Source organism: Chelmon rostratus, chromosome 2 (genome assembly GCF_017976325.1).
Source record: "Chelmon rostratus isolate fCheRos1 chromosome 2, fCheRos1.pri, whole genome shotgun sequence".
Lineage (NCBI taxonomy): Eukaryota > Metazoa > Chordata > Actinopteri > Chaetodontiformes > Chaetodontidae > Chelmon > Chelmon rostratus.
In genome coordinates this window covers 21,190,024-21,211,270 of record NC_055659.1, presented here as the reverse complement: position 1 = coordinate 21,211,270, position 21,247 = coordinate 21,190,024, and the positions used below count along the sequence as shown (strand labels likewise).

General features: G+C 44.7%; 1 protein-coding gene across 4 annotated transcripts in view; it reads right to left on the bottom strand.

The window, feature by feature from the left end:
* The window catches only part of LOC121612496 (plexin-A1-like), a 183,671-nt gene that overhangs the window by 97,763 nt on the left and 64,661 nt on the right, over nucleotides 1-21,247 (bottom strand). For all 4 annotated transcript variants that reach the window (XM_041945414.1, XM_041945430.1, XM_041945423.1 and 1 more), the window contains exon 4: nucleotides 3,038-3,178. In XM_041945414.1, coding sequence (XP_041801348.1) covers nucleotides 3,038-3,178 — 141 coding nt within the window. The remainder of the gene's footprint in view (nucleotides 1-3,037; nucleotides 3,179-21,247) is intronic.

Sequence of the window (21,247 nt, the reverse complement as noted above, 5' to 3'; positions counted from 1 at the left end):
TAGTCATTAGTGCTGGAAAGGGGGTTTAGCTTGGAGGTCTGGCAACTGCAGCCCCCGCTCTGCTTAACCCGAGCCTGCTATCCATTAATGGGGATCAAACACACAGCGAGATGAAGGTGTGTGTGTATATGTATGTGTGTGAAAGACAGAGAAAATGTGAGTGAACATGGAGGGAGTACTGAAGAAGAGGGCATGATGGGAGTTGGATGGAGACAGAACGTCCTTGAGTGTAAATGGCTACATGGGTGTATTCGCATACATGACATGTACAGGTATGTGAGCCCAGTATGTTCTTATCTTGTGTTAGTGTCTATAAGTAAAAATGTGTGTGTGTGTGTGTGTGTGTGTGTGTGTGTGTGTGTCCCTCATGCAATTAGCTGCTCTAGCTGCCAAGATAAAGTTAAGCAGGCTACCAAGTCAGAAAGACACACTAACACCAAAACTAACACCATCTGCGTATTCCTCTACATGCGTATGACCTTCTACGATAAACGTCCATTATGTATCTTTGTGCAGGAATATACAGCTTCACTCATTCTGTCTGTGCGCTTTGTGCCTCCAGTCTGTGCGAGTGTTGGTGTGTGTGTGACCTGCCCCTCTTCTGTAGCTCGCTGCTTTCCATACTCACATACCTGCTACAAGCGATCCTCATCGTTCCCACACTGAAAGAACTGTCCGATCCCCGTGTGCCCACCCTGCCTGAAATCTTTGCATCACATTAACAGTCTTCAAAACTCACAGTTGTGTTATACAACACAGCGTGCACGTGGCACCTCGACCCTTGCTTCTACTGTAATGTAAGAAGGCAGCACTGTACTGGCAACACAAGGCAAATAATGCTAGTGTTAGCAGCTAATGCTACTTCCAACTGGCCCCCTAACTCCTCCCTATTACTGAAGCCATGTGATGATTTATTTACAGAGACATGAGCCCAAACAAAAAAATCCAAAGGACTGCACTGACCTGTGAACTGAGCTAAACAATTCTAAGTCAGCTGGATTTTGGTCAAAAAAATTCATCCTCCCTCGCGTTGTTATCCAGAGTAGCTCTGCCAATGTCTAATTAAAATTGTGCAGCAGGAGACAACGTTTTCTGTTATACCACTGATTCAGTATTTGAGATTAAAATAATTTCACAAAATTATGAAATAATTGAATCACTTAAGCCACACAAAAGCCAAATATCAACTCCTAATCCTGAATCGAATACCATCAAAGCAGCCTTGAATCAGAGTCTATGCTTTTTGTCTTAGACTGTGGGCTGATTAGATGGCTCTGAACTGTCTGAGATGGAGCGATACACACCATCAGAGCTCTCCCAAGGCTTTTTTCAAGTAGTTCAGGGGCTACATGCTTAAACTATGCATGCAAACAAAAACCATGTATAGGCTATTTCCCAGACATAAACTGGTATTCATAAAAGAAGGTGCGGTGAGAACGTGCGCACCTCACCTCACTTCAGACCAGGTGCGCACAGTTTTTTTAGAGGCAGCTGTGGATGATATGATAAGTAGGAGACTAAAAACAAGGTGAAATACGTTATAGCAAAACATTGTTCAGGGTTTTTTTCGCCAATTTCTCTGACTGTGTTACTTTTGCAATTGACGGCAAAGCCGCTATAAACAGCCACAGCCGTGAGTAATGGTCGTGTGCTGCGCTGACAGCTGTTCTGCTCCTGCTGTAGAACCTTGCAGATACAACACAATTGGTTAAATTGCACTTCCTCTTCTTTGCCATCTTCACATTGACATGTTTAATGAGTGGTGGAGCGGGCACAAGTATCACGATGCACACAAATGATTTAGGGCCCATCTACTTAAATTATGGAAGGCTTGTGCCTCTTTTCCACTGCCGATACTGCCACAGAATCCCAAAATATTCCAATATACAAAAATGGAATATTTGTATTCCACTTTGGAATACAAAGAGTGTATCACAGATTACTAGTTTAATTACTGAACCATGAACCACTGATGTTTGGCAAAAAAGAAGATAAGGGAAAGAAATTGTCATTTTATGGTCAGCTTTGGTTTAGCAGCCTACAGAATCCACCAGCCTTGCCTCAAACACCCTTCACAAAACTGACTTCAGACACATGTCTCACCCTTTTTAATCAGACAATCTTTCCCCAAAGCCTGTTTTATATCTATTAAATTCAGACATATTCACATCATGTACAACACCACTTTCCTTTCTCCCCCCTCTCTCCATCTCTGCTTCCTTCACTCAACACACTAATGAGACAGAAAAACGAGGGGAGCAGCTGGGCCTGGGGAGCGACAGAGATGCAACATGCTCCCCTCCACCTCCTCCACCCCTCCCCCCTCTCTCCTTCCTCCCTCTCGACTCACCATCAAAGTAGACAAAGTACTCACCAGCGGTGGGGCTGGTAATGACCGCGGGCACATACGTGCATGCACGCACACACACCACATGTGACCTATAGGACTCCAGGTATGTCTGTGTGCATGTAATGTCTTGATTATTAGAGAACTGTCATGGTGGTAATGTGTGTAGCTGGTGTGTGTGTGTTGCTGTGTAATTACATCCAGTGGGGGTGAAATGTGCTGAGATTGTATGGTGGGTAGAGGGATAAGATATACAGCAACTAATGGCTAATGGAGGTGAAGCCTGCTCTGGACAGTTCACACTAGACTGCTGCAGCACAAACTGACTTTTGCAACATGCAACAAAACAGGATTGTGTGTGTGTGTGTGTGTGTGCGCGTGTGTGTGTGCGTGTTTGTGGGTCCACCCATATAAAATGTGTAATTGGAACCATGTGTGTTAACAAGCCACTGTCAGCCCTGTACTGTCACCTGTGGTTACTGCTGTATTGCGGCATGCTGGATATGGAGGCTAATGATGGCTGCAGACATACACACATCATTACAGCACACATACTGGTGTGTTTGTAAATTTGATTCCATGTAATTTGGTTCCTGTATCGCAGCTGCAGAGAAAGATGCATTGTGTGTGTGTGCGCTGTGGGCCTTAATTTGGCCATATTCACGTGTGCATCTCTGAGACTAAGCTCACCTGTCTGTCAGTCAGCGTGTAGATGTACTGCTGGTCCGGGCTGAACAGCATGTCTCTCAGTAAGGGGCTTCCTCCCTCGCTGACAGTCACCTTCTCGTAGAGCACCGCTGGTCGGTTGGGACTCACAGAGTTCACCAAGATCTGCAGGGAAAAACACCAGAAAACAGTTAGAAAAAAACTCAAATATATATATATATATATATATTTATCAAGCAATGACCAGGCATTTCAGGTTATTCAAACAGTTCCTTGTACAGCTGCTTTGTAGTAAAAATCTTCACAATAAAGGTTTTCAAAAATGAAAGTCAGAAAACAAGAAGAAAAAGCTGCAAGGGCTTTTACTTTGAAGCAGCTGCAGGCGCGCACGTAACAGGCATGAAGAGAGGAGCGTTTGAGACAGATGAATGCAAACCTGTTGCTTGATGAAAACCAGGACACAGTGTTAAACAAAGGAGGAAATGAGTCGAAAATTATTTTATTTTTATTATACATCAAACACTATATTAATTTCCTTGCTATGTACTGGCAACACATACTAGCAGAAGACACATTGAACCACTCAGACATACCAATCTTTGCTTTCTAACACCTCATATCCCGCTTGTAATATCCAATAAATGCATCTCACATTTCATATTTTCCCCTGGAACCAATCTTTAAACACACTGTGGCCTCTGTGCATGTTTCTCCAGCTGGATAAATAGAGTGCATTTACTTCAGCAGTAACAGGTGGTTATTATCAAAGTGGTAGGCAGCGTGAAATTATCAAAATTTTGGAAAAAGGTTGAAGCACCTGCTTTATAGAGCCAGGCAAACGGCTTAATTGAAAGGAGGCATGATTACAGACGTAGATGCATGGAAAGGAACATTATTGACTGGATAATGGTGTTATTACAAGAGCAGAAAAGGGCCTCGGAGGAACTAATGAAAACACTTGCAAAAATGAAATAATAACAAAAGGTGGTTGTGTTTGGAAATGTTGCGGTCCCCTGTAACGCCCAGAGATTGTGAGACGCCATCTTTGGATTTCAATGAAAACTTAATCATCCACTATACCTGTAGGCAAATGTAACAACCCCACAGTGAAAGCGAGCAGGCACGTGCACGCGTCCGCACGTGCTCAAATTTTCTCTGCGAGCTTTTGGCGAATAATTTGCCCAGATATGGAAAGTAATGGTGCAGATACAAGATAGGAGATTGGCTGGCTGGGATGGCTGTGAGCCAAAGTCATCTCAGCAGCAAATGAAAAGCACAGAGCGACAGGGGGGAGGGCAAGTATCAGCTCTCCATTACTGAGCTTTGTCGACTCGCACTGCTATCAGCCCACTGTGACAAGGAAGGGACAGCAGGCAATGACGAGCTGGAAAATGATACTGAACGAACACACACACACACACACACACACACACACACACACACACACACACACACACACACACACACACACACACACACACACACAGGCAAATAGGTTCACACCCAGATTGATGAAAAATGAAAACAGAAACAAACAACACACACACACACACACACACACAAACACACAAACACACACGCATTTAGTGGCTCAGATGACGATAGATATGCATACGCTAATATGTGCTTTGATAGATGCATACATGCACGCATGCACACAGACACACACACTCACGCAGAAAGAGGTTTGCACCAGTGGATGCTGAGCACACACACTCTTCACCAAGAATTTATTTCACCAAAACAAACCAGAAATAACAGTCCCATTATCTCTTACTGCCTGTGTGTGTGTGTCAGAGAGAGGGGGTGGGGGGAAGATGATATATATATATATACACATGTAGAGAGAGAGAGAGAGAGAGAGAGAGAGAGAGAGAGAGAGAGAAGCTCATAAGGCTGTGATGAAGCACTGGAGATGAGAGGAAATATGGATGTTATTATCTAGATAATAGGCCTGTAAACAAAGGATACATTTCATTCACGGATGGCTCGCATCTAGATGAGCACCGCACGCGCGCACACACATATACACACATACCAAAGCACATGGCGACATAGTTTTTAAGTAAAGACAACCAGAATAAGGAAAAATGCTGGCTGACACACACAGAATGAAATAGTTTTTGTTCTGTGGGCTTCCGCAATCATTTTCTCCCTCTCTCACAAAAAAAAGAGGCATTTCAGTTGGCAGCCACATCTATCTCGGCAACAGACACCCGAGTCCAGTTCACTGGCCAATGACCAGTCCCAGCCTAGACTGGTTTTGCACACACAAATGCACAATAATACAGAGAATAAAAGTCTGTCTTTCTGTCAGCTGTCCTATCTTCTGCTTGTGTCCATCTGCTTGTCTCTCTGTACATTTTCCAATCTGCAAAATCTGTCTCTTCATAGTTAATCTCCATTTGTCCATTATTGATTCCAGTATCACTCAAACACTTGGTGATGGTCACTTAACACACATTACTTATTTAACCTATTCCCTCATCTCATCTCTTTGGTTTCCTTTTGTGTCTTTGCATCATTCCTTCATTTCTCCTGACCTGATCTCTGAAAATGCAGTTCAAATGCGATGCAAACATTTTTTTATTATTGTTTTTTGGTTTTTTTTAAATATGTGGGTAGAGTGAAAAGGGTGAGAAAGAGTGAAAACAGAAGAGTGGGTGAGCGAGAGTGGGTGACGTGTGAAAACAGGTAATAAATCGTCTCAAATCAATCCATTCTACAGGCGCTGCAGCCAAGACTGCCTGGAGAATATGGAGACCAGGGAGCGAACAAAGGACTATGGAACAGCCAGAGTGAACAGATTGATGGATGGATGGCTCGATGGATGGAGGGATGAATGAATAGATGGATGCGTGTATGGATGAATAGATGAATGGAATACATAAAGAACATTTGTCTTAACTGAATCAAACTGAGCCACTGCGCCTGAGAAACCAGCTCTTGAATCTAATAATCAGGCTAACAGTGGGAGCTGCACATTCGGGACGGTTTAGAGCTTCTTCTAGAAGAGCTTAGAGTGTAGAAGCGTGTGTGTGCATGTAATATCACATGTCTGTGCATATGTCTGTCAGATTTCACATATCTACAAGCACCTGTATCGTATTAACATGCACAAATCACGCATTTTTCCACACATGTATAAATTCACAGGTTTATGTTTACATCCACAACTATACATGAACGTATACGCGTGTGTAAACCAAGCCAAGAAATAATTGTAATAGTTAGTGATGATGGGAGACTCTGCTGATGTGTAATTGTCTCTGTATTGCGTAGGTTTCCTGCTAAGTGCTAGATGGATGGATTCATAGAATGATGCTGTGCTTGCGTGTTCAGAAAAGCCCATCTCTGCTCTCTTGTCAACATGCATAATGTAACATTAACAGGCCATAAACACGTTAGAGGCACGGTCTTAAGTAAGGACATAGAGAAGCACTGCGAGGACGAAGTAAACAAGCAAAGAGTAGCAGATAAATAACTTGCAGTAGGAAACATTGCAGTCTTTGTCTCTCAGTGGCTCCCATGTAAATCTGCTACTCAGAGATCATCAGTGACCTACAATTGTTCTTCCTTCATGGATTGTTAATGGTGTTTGTCAGCTCAGCAAAACTGAAAATAAAAGGAGATAAAGGAATAACTTGTGCTTTCAACTGCAACTGTGCTCTCTGGAGAGAGGTGGTCCTACAGTGTTAAAAACAACTGAAATCTGATATGTAACGCAGGAAATGAGTGAAACAAGTTGTAGAATAACAATGCAATCGAGTCCCGGTAAAGTGGCCTATTTCTAAAACTCACTAACATTCCTTAGCATCTCCAGGGATTTTATTTATTTCCCTGTCTGCAACATGTAGCCAGATATTCAGAAACCTTGCATAATTGCTGTATGAGTCTTTTTCTTTTTTGTAATCTGTTCCCTGTGCATTAACACCTCACTCAACCCGCCGATCCACCCAAAAGCCCCTAATGCTGCGTTTTATCTGTGCCAGGCAGGCATGGTTAGCTGTGATAGACAAGCGGGATAACTAGCTGGTGATAGGGAGGCTGGCGGGATGAGGGTGAGAGAGTTGGGCGATAAGACGACGGCGGCACGTCAATGAGAATGATGCCTGTCATAGCTGCAAGTGACAACTGATGGAGCCCGTGTACATGAAAGTGAGAGACTTTGAAGCAGAGAGAGACAGGAATCATCAATTGTGCGTCTTCCACCGCACTGATGTACTTTGGGAAGAAAGGGAGCAAAAAGGTGCGAGGAAAAGTGAAGGGAGTGAGGAAGGAACTGAAGAAGCTAAAGAGGGAAGGGCGAGCAAAGGAAGCAGTTTAATTCAGGAGCGCACTCGCTGTATAAAAATATTGCTTTACGCAGGAAATTCAAATAAAAGAGGGGAAGTAAAATCAAGAAAAGAGGAGGTAAGGAGGAACTTCAAAGAATCAAAGAAAAATGAATTAGCAGCTCGTGGAACGAAACTGAATGAAATGGTCCAGGTGTTCCCGGGTCTGACTGAGAGCAACAGCTTTGACATTTCAAAGAAGATTTGGAGATGTGTGTGAACATTAAACATACTTGGCTTCCTAATAGCATGTAGCAACACACACACACACGCACAGACACTACCTTTATAGAGGGTTAAACTTGACATAACTAGGTCTAGCCATGCATAATGGTAGCAAGCCCCACATTCCTGACTTTGATGTGGACGGGGGCCCCTTTGTGCATGTGTGTGTGTGAGACAGAGGGAGAAAATGTGTGTGTTTTGGGGGCCCTACTAAAGAGGAGAATTCAGTGCAGAACAAAAGGGCATGAAGAAAAGCAGCAAGAGGCTCGTGAACAGAGTAGAGAAAGGTGGCAGGGTCCGACAGTCACTGGACCGCGGGAAGGAGTGAACAACACCTGACACCACTGTACCTCGTGTGGTGTTGGGTTGTTCTGAGCTGGGTCTCACTGCTGCTAATACTAGAGTGCTTCAGGTTTAACTCAGTGATTTTCCTTTTGTCTGCTGTTAAAGACCATGTGATATGATTAAAAGCTTCAGAAAAGCTACTGAAGGGACCCCGAGGTGAGATTATTTTTTAAGACAGCGTGGGCCTGTGAACCCTGACCTTCATTGTGTCTGGGATAAATTTACAGCCAGCCAAATAAAACTCTTGTAGCAGTCTGACCATATTATATTATTAGGCTCAGTGGCAACAACGTAATGACAACATCATGTTAACGTCCCCCATATCCTCGATGTCCCTCTTAAAGATGTGCTTTCTATCCGCTGCAGGGGCGTACAGATAAACAGCTGAAATCACTCACTTCCTATCGCACGGCAAGCTTGACAGAACTTGAACGCAGCAAGACGCAAAATAAATCCATCAACTGTTCTCCAACGCCAAGAGTTGCCATTACCTTTACGCACTCGGTGAGTGTGTGTTTGTGTGTGTAACGGTAAAACAGGAGGACAGGGGCACTAGTACTGTGCACTTGAGCCTGTACTCTCAAACACACGTGCAGGAACAGTATAGTGGGTGTAATACACTCACCCTCTGTCACACTGCTGCAGTGAGAAGAGAGCATCCCCTCGATATGTGTTTTGAAGGAAGTTTTTTTTTTTATCTGGCGAAAAAAACGGACAGACTTCTTCTCCCATAGCTACAAGGTGGTGTGTATGTGTGTGTGTGCGTGCATGCGTGCGTGCGTGCGTCTGGCTGAGTGAGTTAGAAGCTGGGAGCAGATGGAGCATCACACATGAGTGAGTGATCGCCCCAATACATCTATGGGACAAATCCCCCACCACCACCATCTCTCACACTCTCACACACACACACACACACACACACACACACACACACTATAAAGCCGACATATAGAAGAGCTCTGAGTAAACTTATCCCATATGTGGGTCAGACAGTCAGAGACCATGCAGCCTTTCCTTCCACAGCACCAAGACAGACAAAGAGCTATGGTGACAATGATGGAGGAGGCGTGCACTCAAACACATACATATACACACTTGCAGGAATGTCATTGTGGTTGCTATCAAAACACAGTGTGTGTCTGGAGCGGGTTATTTTAAGGTCTGAGAGGGAGAGCAGATGCAACCATGAATTTTACTCTCTTTTACTTTAGCGGTGTGAAATTTGACAATATTTGTATGTTTTCTGAGAGAGTGTGCACAGAGGGAAGCCCTGCTATAGTGAAGAGACCTTTCTTCTTATGCTATTTATTTAAGTGTGTTTATATAGATAGGTATAACAGCACTAGATAGACTAAATAACTTAGATGAAGAGCATGAGCGAAAGGTCATTACCAGCAGCAGTTCTCAGACAAAAAGACACACCTCTCCACACACCGCCACTCATTACTGACACTAATGCACACACCTTCCAAGTCGCCTGAACTTGGAAGGACAAAGAATGACAGGTTCTCGGGCGCTCACCTCTCATTATCACTGTTCCATTAAAAGACGAGTCTAACAAAAGTCATCTATTTTTATCTTCTTGATGTTTCTACATGAGATAAGCTCCTACTGCCATCGCTATCTATCGCTCATTTTCCAAAAAATACGTTTAGAGGTGAGTTGAGCTTTGTGACAAACTACAGTTTATTTTTAATTGGAGGTTCGGGAGAAGCTGCACCTGACAGGTTCTATCAGAGGTCTCGCATCAAGCACTCGTCAGCGAGTTCAAACATGTGGCCGTGCAATCCAGTGTGCTCTGTCATATCAGGTTACTTGCTATGCCAACTCTTATTGACCGGCTCGGGTATTCACCTACATGTCTACACCATGGTTATTCATGTGTGAGACTGTGGCCTTTCACCAGCAGAGCTTACAAAAGGTCACATACTCACACACATGTGCGCACACAAACACACATACAGAGGCTGTGGAAGAGGAGGCGAGGAAAAACAAAAAGGAGAGAAAAGGAACAAAGGCCAGAGCCACATGTGGTGTGATTCTCCCAGCGCACATGCATGCATACAATATGGTGTAAACAGGCAGAAATAAAGCAAGCTGCTTTAACAGCAAATTAAACCTATTCATCACTGTTAAGGCCTTTTAATCCTCATGCTCACTGAAATTAAAAGACCTTGTCATCACTCTATCCCTCTATCTCTACCCATGTTTTGCATCCTCAGCCTTCCTGCGATGCATTTCTCTCCCTTTCTCTCATTCATCTCCTGTGTATTCACCTTTTCCCCCTCCCTCCTCTCTACCTTCCCCTTCCTCACTCCTCTCTGCCTGCAAATTAAATGCCTTTAGCTAGCAGTCGTCAGATAAGTGTGTGTAGCGAGTCGCTAGACACGGCGGGGCGGCGGCATTTCATCTTCCGACCATCACTAAATCACACTAACTCAATCATCTCTATGGAGTTACACACACACACGCACACACACATACACACTTGCAGGGTTGCAAGTGTGAAAAGCGCTGCATCTAGAGAGGTGCTTTACTGTGACTGATTTTATCAGCTGTCTTGCAAACGGGGGAAGAAACTGCACCACAACATTATCATATACAATAAGATGAGACTGGAAGATAGAGCTTTCCAATTGAATGCCTTTTTAGTGTCGCCATTCAAATGAGAAAAGACCTCCTCTTACATTGAAGCACAACACAAATCCCTTATGGGATATCTCAACCGAAACAATATTACACATTTACATCAAAGACTGCTGAGAGGATATTTATGTTAAAGACATAAAATGAATACACTTAAAGACTAGATTTAATATTTCTATGGCTTTAGAAGCGTGCATATAAGAATAACAACCTGGCACACAATTCCCACAGTGACATTTGGACCACTGCGAACCCCTCAAGCCACACAGAAAAAGAGAGCCATGCTAACAAGCTGCTAGCCTTATCAGACACAGGAAAGTGGGAAACTAAACAAAGATTGGGAAGAGTGCTGAATGCAATGAGGTGGACAGATGCTATCATCTGAGGAGCGTGCATGCAGCTTTGACGAGGGAAGTGGAGCACATACAAACACGGGCAGAGATCGGCTGGGGAGAGGAGTGTTTGTGTAGTGTGAGTGTGTGTGTGAGCGGGGGGAGGGTGTGTTTGTATGAAAGAAAGTGTGTGTGCATACAAAGAGTGTGTGAGAGAGTCCATCAATTTGCATGTGTGGAAGAGATGCTCGCGTGCAGTGAATACACGCACGTGTGCAATTGTGTGTGCGCAGTTAATCTAAATCAGTCGCATTAAAAAGGCATCAATTAAGAGCTTGAGGAAGTGAAGACCGTAAAACACACTCCCACTCTTGATGTGACACGATGCAGCGCCGCTTGACCCGCCATTTACCGACTAGATCAGCCTTTCGCTTGGATTACAGCGAATAGGACCCAATCTTCAACTGTAATTACCAAGCTAGGTATGTCTGCGCGTGTGTGCTTGTGTGTGTGTCTTCCTGTGGGAGAGCCAAAGTGATTACACGGCCACTGGTGCCTCTAATAGCATCTTTTAGAAAGAGAGAGAGAGGCAGAGAGAAAGAGAGAGAGAGAGAGAGATATGAGAGATTTCCATCTTTCATGGGAAGACCCGGAATGACGGCGGAGGAATTCTACGGTGGTTAAGATGTGGGTCTGTTTTGACTGTGCCGACATGTACGAGTGTGTGTGTGTGTGTGTGTGTGTGTTTGTGCAGATGTTTGTAATAGATGTAACACAAGAGGCTAATGGGAGCCAGGCCAAAACCACACCTCACTGTAATGTGTGCCAAACCATTCCTGGCCACAAATGCCTGCCTCTCCTCCGCCCTCGGCCTCTTTCATTTCGCCATCGTCCCCTCTGTTCATTGTATTTCACCCCTCTCTCCGAGGCACCTCTGGTTTTTCTTCACTTTCAGCTCCTTCCCCCTCGTCTATTACTGTTTTGACACTTTCTTTAGCCTCTTAATCCTCCTCTTTTCCCGAGGCCTCGCCCTCTCTCTCAGCAGTACGTTGCTCCTCTGTCTTTCCATCACACAAGCACAAAAGTAAAAACCTTGCTCAGCTCTTACACACACCACAAACACCCATGAAACACTGAGGGAGAACAGAAAGGGAGAAGTAGACGTAAACAGGATGAGCACAGGGCACAAAATGGCAGCGAACCACAACATCGTCAGTTGGCGACACAGAAGATGTCTTAAATTAAGAATACGTTTACTGGTAACAATAGGAAGCTTGGTGGCTTAAATGAGAGGAGGTTTAGGGGGAGAAAAGTAATAACAGAACACACGCGCACACACACACACACACACACACACACACACACACACACACAAGTAACGTCTGGCAGCTGTAAAGGACGAGGAATGCAGATGGTGTTTAAAATGAGCTTTTATAGCGTGGTTTAGAGCGATTTACAGCAGTGGTTGGCCGTGTGTGTGTGTGTGTGTGTGTGTGTGTGTGTGTGTGACTGAGTGGCAGAGTGCTAGCATGGTGCACTATTGAGAACGTGGTCCTGTAAGTTTAGTGTTCCAGTAAGATTAACTGCTCCACCCTGAGTCCTCTTTCAACCATTCCTTATTTGGTTTCTTGTCCATCACGACCTACCAGAGCTCAAACTGATGTCTTGCATTTTTTTAACAAACAGTCATAAACCCAAAGACATTCAATTTACGAATATGTACAACAAAGAAAAGCAGCAAAACACTGAAAGTCAGCTGCACATCTTTGTGACATGCTAACGGTTAGCGCCCTAACAAGGCAGGATTATGCTAAAATGGCCCTCGGAGCTTCTTTCCTTTGTTTCTGTTCTGTGCCCATAACACCTCCTGTTTCTTCTCAGGACTGAACATAATTTTATTAAATAAAGAATTCATGAAGATGGAAAAAGCTGTTTGAGCTAGCTTGCTACATATCGGTTAATTAGCATTTACTGTCAGTTATCAAGCTTGTTAGCTCCTGGTGAACACGTCAATGAGTTCATGCAGTTTATTCAAAAGACGCACCATGGACTCCTTTGTCATTACCGTCTTCAAACCATTCCCCTTGTGCTGAGCAGTTAAACTCCGACAGAGGAGGCTAAATAAAAATGGAAGAAGCTAAAGGAAGAAGCTAAACAGCCAATACAGTAACCTACAACAGACTCCTCCATTTTTCTCTGACTGTTCTCTCAGGGTCAGCACTGTCCAGACAGTTTGCTCTTTGTTTGACGCTCCAATTCAGGTGTCAAAGTTCACCAAAAATAAAATCACCCTTTTGCCCTTCTGAACGCTGATGTGAACGAGCCTTTAAAGGATTAAATCTTTTATCGACTGTTCACTTCAGCAATGTACTTGGTTATTCAAACTCCTAAGATATCAATGGGGATCATGTTGTGACAGTTATCTCAATACCAATCGCTGTACTCAACCCATATCATCAACCAGTGTCTGTCGCACACTGTATAAGGAAGTCACCAGTGCTAACTCAGGGAACAGTAAAGGATGTTGGGTTTAGGGATATTTGTGTGTGTGTGTGTGTGTGCGCATGCTGTTCCTGGTTACTGCAGAAGAGAGGAGGAGGCACATTCCTGACATGACTGCCCTAATCCTGCCCTCCAATGCAATTCTCTACTGCCTCAACAACTACTCTGTGTCTCTGTGTGTTGGTGTATGCCTTCAAGTTTGTTAATACATCAGTATGTGCGAAAACACCTCTGTGCACCCACACACACACAGACACACACACACCCAGACACACACCCAAACACCCACACACCCACACAACATTCTAGTTTCATCCACCAACACACTCCATATGTCAAGGGGGAACTGGGAAGATATCGGCATAGCAACCTCTCAACAATCAGTGCGGGGAGGTACAGAGGAAGAGAGAGCAGTGTGTTCGAGTGTGTGTGTGCGTGCGTGCATGTGTGTGCGTGTTTGCACTTGGTGTGTCAGTTCCACATAAAAAAAAAAACAACTTTGGGTCTGAGTCAAAAACACCAATCTGTGTCTTGTTTTTGAGTTCAATGGTGACGTGGTGTGTGATCTGTAGGTCTGGTGGGGTTTCTGCTGTTAGCTTAACACGGCTGGACTCTATTTGTGTTTGTCCAGGAGGCAGAGCTGTTTTTCTTGGCATGAGGCTAAATGTGATGCTTTCTGCTGAGCGTTGGGGAGAGACTTCCTGATGGATGAGGTTTAAGTTATTGATGCACTGAACCCCTACAAGGAGAGGGGGCAAGTAACTGTTTCGAAGCTAAAACTATGAGTGAACTTAAGGAAGTTCATTTTTGTGCGGACACATTTTCACACAATCAAAAATCCATGAAGAGTGGAGAAGAAGGAGGTGGTCTGCAGAATGTGTTAGGAGTTTGCACGCTCATATGCCTCAAAAATGCACTTCCTCGCCCATTTCTCTTCTCCACCTAAACAATGACAACATTAGTTTCTGTCTGAGACCAAAAGCCTGACCCTGCAGTATGGCGAGACAAAATATAACCGTTTTCCTCTCCTCACTCAACTTTCATCTCCTCATCCCTCCATCTGCAGGTAAGGCCACCACTTCTTTTTTCTTTTTTTTTTGCCCAGACTGCTGACTCTTTTTTGGGGTTGGAGCCAGAGGAAAGTCCCTGGCTTGAGTTCGGACCTTGTGCTGGAAATCCACCTCCGAAAGTGAGGAGGAGAGGGAAGGGAGAACTGGGAAGACTGCCACTGACGGCAACACAAGCGAGAGCTGGAGCGGTGTGGCTTTCACGCCTCCTCTACACTCTTTGAATGCTTTTTCTTCCACCGCTTCATCTCTGTGTTGTTCATTCAGCATTCTCCACCTCTTTGCATTTTTATGTCTCACTCCATCTCTCAACTCAGTTCCCATTTCCCTCCCTCCCTGCCGGCTCATACCACACTCCTAGTGTGCTGTAATGGTCCACGGGGATGGTCTTGGCTGCTGCCCGCCAAATACAGCGAGCTCGACCAATTCAAGAGCCAAAAGACTGCAGTGGACAGAGAGAGAGGGAGAAAATGTTGTTCTCCATCTGTGTGTGTGTGTGTGTGTGTGTGTGTGTGTGTGTGTGTGTGTGTGTGTGTGTGTGTGTGGAAAGCAGTGATGTCCAGTACATGCTGAAGTGAAACAATTAAACACCAGAGGGAAGAGAAAGAGAGACTGAGCTGCTTAAGTCACCCACAGAGAGGACAGGGAATAAGAGACCACACATAGCTCTAACTGGACACTAATAAATACACCATTTGTGTGTGTGTGTGTGTGTGTGTGTGTGTGTGTGTGTGTGTGTGTGTGTGTCTGTGTGACAGAGGAAAGGGACAGCTGTGGAGTATACACAGTGATATTTAGCAGATGTGCCAGCCATGTGTGCAGGCACATGTGCATGCGTGCGTACTGAAACCGAGACATGACCTAGTCCCAAGTGCTATTTAATCCCTCACAGTCGTGATATTACTCATCAAATGAGGCCAATGGAAAGGAAAAATGAGGAAGATACATTTTTTGACATGTTTTTAAACTCTCGCTGCCTCTGTGTTTTGAAATGTTTAAAACACTGTCATTGCTCAATATCTGACCTTCCCTTTTCTGAGTGTTTAACAGTTGGGATCAGCTAACTCCGCATCTCCTATGGTGAACATGTCGTTTGTTAGTGCAAAGCTCCAACTGAAAGCAACACAGAGGTCTTTACGTAAGCTTTAACAGTGTGTAACAGTTATGCAGGGATAAAATGGAAGTCTTCTTCGGTGGTAATGGCAATGGTAATGGTATCCCTTCCTGTAAACAGGTACTACAGGAAGGGATACCATTGTGGGAGGTTGATAACACTGTAAAATTATGTGCTGCCTCCTAGCCAATGAGCGGGGGGTGAATACACAAAACCAGGAAGAGGATGTTGTCCCCCTGCCAATGAGTGAAGCCGAGGGGCAATAAATCATTCACCCGCTACATTCCAGTCGATGCAAAGCGACGACGGGTACACCGAACAAGAAAGTGGGAACAGCTTTCTGGGCCCAGCTGAGTAGATACATCGTATGATTCTATATGTGGGCTGCAAGCTTGGCGTGCTGCACTCAAATAACGTCTATTAATACCTCCACTGCTCAACTACAGCCACTTTACACTGCCTTACGTAACAGCAAGGTCACAGAGGGCACAGGCAGAGATACACCGAATGAGGAAGCGTACAGTATGCACAAACTTACAGAATACACTCCTCTGCACATACACATGCCACTCTCTGCCCGCATTTCTGTTGGCATGCAAACAGACACACACACTCACACACACTGCAGGCATGCCATAGCAGTGCCTGAGCAGCTGGTACGACCAGGTGGAGGACAGATGCCCCGCCTCTGGTTTGGCCTGTAGCCATGGTAACACAATGGGTCCCGACCAATTGCTGCAGTCTCTCGGGAGGAGGTGGGGATGGGTTTGGTTGACACCCAAAGCAATCCAGATGATACAGCCCACCCACGTTCAACCACATTCCTGTCAAATTATGACAATTAGAAGCTGTAATGGACTGGCCCTATGTGTCTGTGGGTTCATCCAGGGCTGGGCGGCAGTCATACAATTAGCATGAGCAAATTTGGCAACATCAAAATCAATAGGAACATTACCAGGAAAACCAGGAAGTGAGTTCTGTAAGTCTTTTGTTTTAAACAGTGTTTGTTTCCCACATAGAGACACTGTGTTTACATGATTTACAGTACACTAAACCATAACTAAAATATCATGTTGTAATGTGTTGAAAGAGCTGAACTTCAAGCAGTCCCACAGGCTCAAAGTACAAACAGAGTGAAGGGCAGCGCTGAGAAAAGGGAGAAGACAGAAAGAACTAGACCCAGGGAAGGATAAAAGGAGGAATGATGGAGGAGAAAAAGAGAAGAGAAGAAAGCTCGAGAAAAGCTGAGTGGCGAGTGTGAGACCTTTTTAAATCAGAGGCTGCTGGCTGCCAATTACTAACAGATAATGTGCGCGAGCGGTTCGTCTGTTTGAGCGAGGGAGAAACGAAGGCAAACAGAGAGAAAGAGAGAGCAGAGTTTGTCTAAAGCGGTGGCCAGCTGGGTCAACTCTCATTCCTCTATGTCAGCGGGCGAGGACATGACGAAGGCATGGACAGAGGGGGAGGAACAGGGCTCGACAGAGGAGGGAGGGAAGGAAAGAAAGCCAGAAGGAAAGAGCATGGACTGAGAAAAAAAAACAAACAAAAACCAGAGGGCGATGGGAGGAATAGTCGCTCAAACCTCTGCTTTCATTTTGCCATGGGATGTGCAGAACAGTCAAAATAACCCAACACACAAACACGGAGAGTGATGGCAGTGTAGCAGCATCACTTGATAAGAAATGGCACAGGCATCAGGATACTGCACGCCACCATCAGCATCTAAGGAAACGCCTGTAGTATCCTGTGTTTGTGTGTGTGTGTGTGTGTCCCTGACAAAAGCAGCCTCTGACACATGTCACAGAGCATTAAATCCTCGTCCTCTTCCTCTGCAGTCTGCTTTCTAACCATCTCTCTCAATCTCCCTCTGCAGGGCACCGCGCTTAAAAGAAAGTTCAAATCAATTGCTAGTCGGCAAAAGAAGAAGCAGAAGTGAGTGAATATTGTGTTAGAGTTAATGGGTGTCACCTCTTTGGGAAATGCTAAACTGGTGACAAGGCTTCCCCTGGACCAAAATAGGCGAGTGGAGAAGAAACACGGCAAAGTTTCCAGACAGTCAGCTGAGAGCACTGGACTGTCACAAGATTGCTTTTTATAGAAGTGCTCTTTATTGTGTCTCTGTCTCTCTGGCTCTCCAACGCGCTCACACACACAAACTCAAACATCTGCCAGCTTATCTTGCCCTTTCACTTCCTCCCGTCCCTCTCCCACTGCCCCGCGACCGAAACAGGAAGTGTGTATGAGCGGGGGAAGTTGTCCATATAGAAAAAGGAGGAAATCCTTCGTCCTAGATTACTTTCTCTCACACATCTTGTACAACCACAAAAACATGCTCGCACACACACACACAAAAAGACGATTACATGCAATCAAAGAGATAAGGCCTGATTGGAGGTGGTGTTAATTATACAGGCGCACACATGCGCACACACACATACACTGATGACTATATTCAAGCAAACTTAAGTTGAAGTCGTAGAGACATTAAATATCCACTGTCACAGTCTGTTGATTCAATACAATTTGAATCCCATGTGATCAGATTTGGTTCAAATCAAAGTGGGTTACACTGGACCTCAGCTGCAGATGAGATGCATCTGCATCAATCAGTTGATTACACACACAAATAAAGGGTCAAAGTGGCTAAAAAAGAGCCAATACAATGCACCAAACACAGCCTGGAGTACTGTAATTCTGCCTCACTTCCCCCTGCTTCCTGATTCATGTAAACACACACACACACACACACACACGCACACACTTATAAAACTACAAAAACACAATGCACGCTAATAGATTCCTCAAAGGGCAACCACACGTTGCTATTAGCCCATTATACACAGAAGGAGCCTGCATGCTCGCTCACTCTCTTTTTCCACTTACAAGCAGAACCATTCACGTCCCAACAGACCAGACACATCCATGCACACGCAGAACACACACACACACTCACACCACTAAGCAGCAGCATGGGCGCTCAGCAGGATTTAGAGGACAATTAAAAAGCTCAATTAGACTTATATTCTTATTTCCAGAAATGAGCATGTTACAGATGGTATGGCTCGCTCTTCGCGCTTAAAAAAACACACACTTTGCTGGTTTCCTCCTGGGACACAACGCAGGGGAGCTGGAGAGAGAGGAGGGAGGGATTTGATGTAAATATGTCTAATGGTGCTGCGTTTGCCAGGCTGTTGAGATAAGTGGCCAATGAAAATGTATCCCACATCCTTAAGATGCAATATTGCTGATATTAATATGAAATTGCGCGTTTTCAAAAGGCAATTCACTTCTTTGGCTTGAAAATCCCTTCGGTAATGTTTGCTTGCTCAGTGATTGTAGCTGTGTCGCTCCACAAATACATTCACAACCTTGTTTTGTTCCCTATCGCTCTCATTTCCTCCCTCCAGCCTTAAACTATTTACAGTTCTGTCTTTCCAAACCCCACCCGTTCTCTAGCCTTTTCTTCCAAGTTTCCCCCCTCGCCTTTCTTTTCTCCCTCTTCCTCCTCTTTGCATCGTTTCCAGTAAAACGAAGTATCACAGTCCCCATTGTCTTCCTCTCCTGCATCCTCCAAGTTTTCCAATGCCAAGTCTGTTGAGTCAGCCGCTGCATAAATCTGCTGTTTGTTTGTGTGTGTGTGCGCTTGGCTAAATTGCTTTTGGCCAGGTCACAAACTTTGAATAGACAATACCTTTCCATTCAGGAAAAAAAAAAAAGTCACAAGACACGCACACACTCACACACAAACATGCACATGCAAGAGGCAGATGGTCCAACCTGTAGGTTTTCCACAGCCCATTTGTGGCAGGGCAATGCTTCACTGTCCACCCTAGCTGGGTACACACACAAAGAAACACACACTCGCTCGCACATGCAGAGAGGGCAATAAATTCAAACCTGCACAATACAACCCCCGCAACGGACATGGTGGGAGCGACGGGTAATGCCAGAAAAGCATACCAAGTCCCCGAGTTCATCGAGAGGTAAACTTGATTCACGCTCACAGGAGGGCATGTGATGCAGTTCTTCAACGATGAAGGAACTTGGCAAAGTATGAAAGACTTTTTTTTTCCCCTCCTGCCATTCAAACTGTCAGCTCCTCCGACTGTTGCAACAAGCTGAAAAACTTGATTTCAACAGCAGCTGGATCATTTGGATTGTTTTGCTTTTGTTTATTTATTTTTTCGCCAGTTTAATTCCCAAAGTCATTCAAGTTTAGCCGCTTGTCTTTCCCGTCTTTGAACATAATGTTGTGGGCTCACTCTGTAAAGACTGAGGGCCTTACTTCTAGAGACAATAAATAATCTCCTGGGCATGGGATCACATGTTTGCCAAATAAGTACAAACAAGACGGCAATGCGTTGTTGGGAAAACAGGGAGCCGACACTGAGAAAATATCCGACAACCAACATCTTCCTCTATTCTCTAATTCTTCCTCTCTTTTTCTTCTCCCTCCTCTTTCTATCTCCGTCTATACCCACGATCAAATTAACAGCTAGCCAAGCCTTTCTAGCAGCTAATTGCTGAGGTCTGACAGAAAGGTGCCCTCAATTTCCACTGTCGCCCTGCTTTACACACACTTTGTGTCTCTCTCTCTACCAACTCTAAAAACACATGGAAGATCTGGTCTGTAGCCCCCGGCAGCCTGGGAGAAACAGGGATGAACGCACACATGTACACGCACGCACACACACACTTTCATGCACTCGAACACATGCAGAACAATTGACGTTCTCACACCCACAGATGCAACAGCAAGAACTGTGGTGCACACACGCTCGCACACGCAAACACACACAGCGAGTGCTAACTCAGAGCTTGAGTTGAGAAGTCCCAGTGGGAAAAGCCACTTTCCGGAACATTTTACCCAATTTGCATTGCTCCTGGCTGCAAGGCTCTCTCTGAGGAGAGGAGATGGGAATGAAGAACAACTCATAGGGTGTGTGTGTGTCTAAAGAGTGTCATAACTAAGGGGTAGGATCAAACATGCCGTCAGTTAAGTCAGCACTAAGAAATATGCATCTTTTATTGATTGAGAACAAAAAAAGCTTGTTTGTGCATTTAAAACGCTGCACACTCTCCATTTTAATCATCTATCCAAGATCCAGTCATTCAATACACCATTTATTTATTCCCAAACTGTTTCACTGAAAGATGCAAGTCAGGTTTGACTGCTAATGAAATTGGCTCTATATAAATGTGCTATGAAGAGAGTTCTTCCCTGATAAACGGTATACACATATTAACACTCGAGGACTTTACAGACTTCACTGGATGTGAATCAGCACACAAAGCACACAAACACCCATTCTGGGAAACATCCAAGGTTTCATAACATCAGGACATGCCCCTTGTGGCTTTTTACCAGTCTACTGAGGACCCTGCACTTCTAAACTGCCACACACACACGCACACACAGCAGGAGAGAGTGATGCAGGACCAATGCATTAGAGAGATGATGCAATGAGAGGAGTCACAGCCGCAAGCAATCAGTCTGATTAAGAGCGTGTGTGTGTGTGTGTGTGTGTGTGTGTGAGTGTGTGTCGTCTCTCCTCTCCTCTCCTTCTCCTCTGCTAAAGCTCTCCTCCATAATCCCTCACTTGCCTCTTCCTCAGAGGAATCAGGTTGTTTTTCCAAGGTTTGACATCGTATCATCTGGTTAGGTACAC